Below are 1,433 nucleotides of genomic sequence, written 5' to 3'. Positions count from 1 at the left end.
AGAGAGGTTTTATTGAACTGACCTCATCATTATGTTTTTCATATGTAACATGAGTAGTGAAGTAAATTTTCTAAACAAACAAACATACATTGGCTCTGAAAAAGATCACCCTCTTCTACTTGGGGGATTTGAATGACCATACATGGTGACTTGGACTTGTATGTTGAACAGATCTGCAATTACTCTTTTAGTAATAACAAGAATTATTCCTAAAAATCTGATCTCTAAAATCACAAAGGTTTTTGAGGCATCTACTCATAGTTTCCCATTCTTCTAAGACCAATGGGGAAAAATACATTTGTTCTTCACCCGTCTCATTGCTTCCTTCATTTCCTGATTTCTTAGAGAATATATCATAGGATTAAGGAAAGGAGTGATTGTGGTATAAAATACGGAAGACACCTTGTCCAGACTGGTGCTGAAGATGGGGACAAGGTACACAAAGAGGCAAGGTAGGAAGAAAAGGCTGACCACGGTCAGGTGAGAGCTACAGGTGTACAGAGCCTTCCTTCCACTCTCCTTGAAGCGGCCTTGAAGTGTGCTCAGGATGATGCCATAGGAGATCAGCAAGATGATGAAACAAACCAGGGACAACAGGCCGCTATTGGCCACCATGAGTATCTCAGTGACATGGGTGTCAACGCAAGCTAGTTTGACTACCTGCGGAACATCACAAAAGAAATTGTCCACTTCGTTTGGCCCACAGAACGGCAGCCGTAAGACCAGGAACAATTGGCTAGAAGAGTGGAGGAGGCCTCCAAACCAACAAAAGCACATCAGTCTAATGCAGCGTGGCCGGTTCATCATGGCTGTGTATGTCAGTGGATGGCAAATGGCCACATAGCGATCGTAGGCCATGAGGGTTAGGAGGAGCATCTCTGAACCCCCAAAGAAGTGTAAGAAAAAGAGCTGGGACATACAGCCCCTAAATGAGATAGTCCTGCTTTGGGTGATCAAGTCTGTTGCCAGCTTGGGAACAACTACAGAACTCAAAGCAGTATCAAGGATGGACAAATTAGCTAAGAAAAAATACATGGGTGACCTTAGAAGGCATGAATCTATATACACCATCAATACAATGAGGAGGTTTCCCAACAGAATGCCGGTATAGCACATGGTGACCAGGACAAATAGAAGAAACTGTGTTGATCCAGACTTGGAAAGACCCAAGAAGGTGAATTCTGTGACTCTGGAGGCATTCATGAAGTTGATAGGACCTTACAAAGACAAAAGTCAATTATTTACTATTGCCATTTCCAGCATGTTTTCCCAGTAACCAGCAAAGTGAACCCAATTTGTCATATGGTACAAAGAAAGGTAATGTCAGTTTCAATATCTATTCACTAGCTGACCCTCCTGGTTCTTCCCTTAGATTATAGAGGTCTGAGTTACCGTGATCCAGTGGATTCTTGATACTATAGTTCTGCAATTTT

At 42.4% G+C, this 1,433-nt stretch overlaps 1 protein-coding gene across 1 annotated transcript; it reads right to left on the bottom strand.

Annotated features, from left to right (window-relative positions):
• Nucleotides 1-273: 273 nt before the first annotated feature.
• LOC308676372 (olfactory receptor 4Q3-like) lies at nucleotides 274-1,203 on the bottom strand (the record flags this gene model as incomplete). The annotated part of the gene is made up of 1 exon (XM_081342185.1): nucleotides 274-1,203. One exon carries the CDS (start codon nucleotides 1,201-1,203, stop codon nucleotides 274-276), a length of 930 nt encoding a protein of 309 aa, XP_081198311.1.
• Nucleotides 1,204-1,433: the final 230 nt, after the last annotated feature.

This window comes from Vipera berus (assembly GCF_964194415.1).
Source record: "Vipera berus genome assembly, chromosome: W".
NCBI lineage: Eukaryota > Metazoa > Chordata > Lepidosauria > Squamata > Viperidae > Vipera > Vipera berus.
The sequence above is the reverse complement of the archived record's forward strand: the minus strand, read 5'-3'. Positions and strand labels throughout refer to the sequence as shown.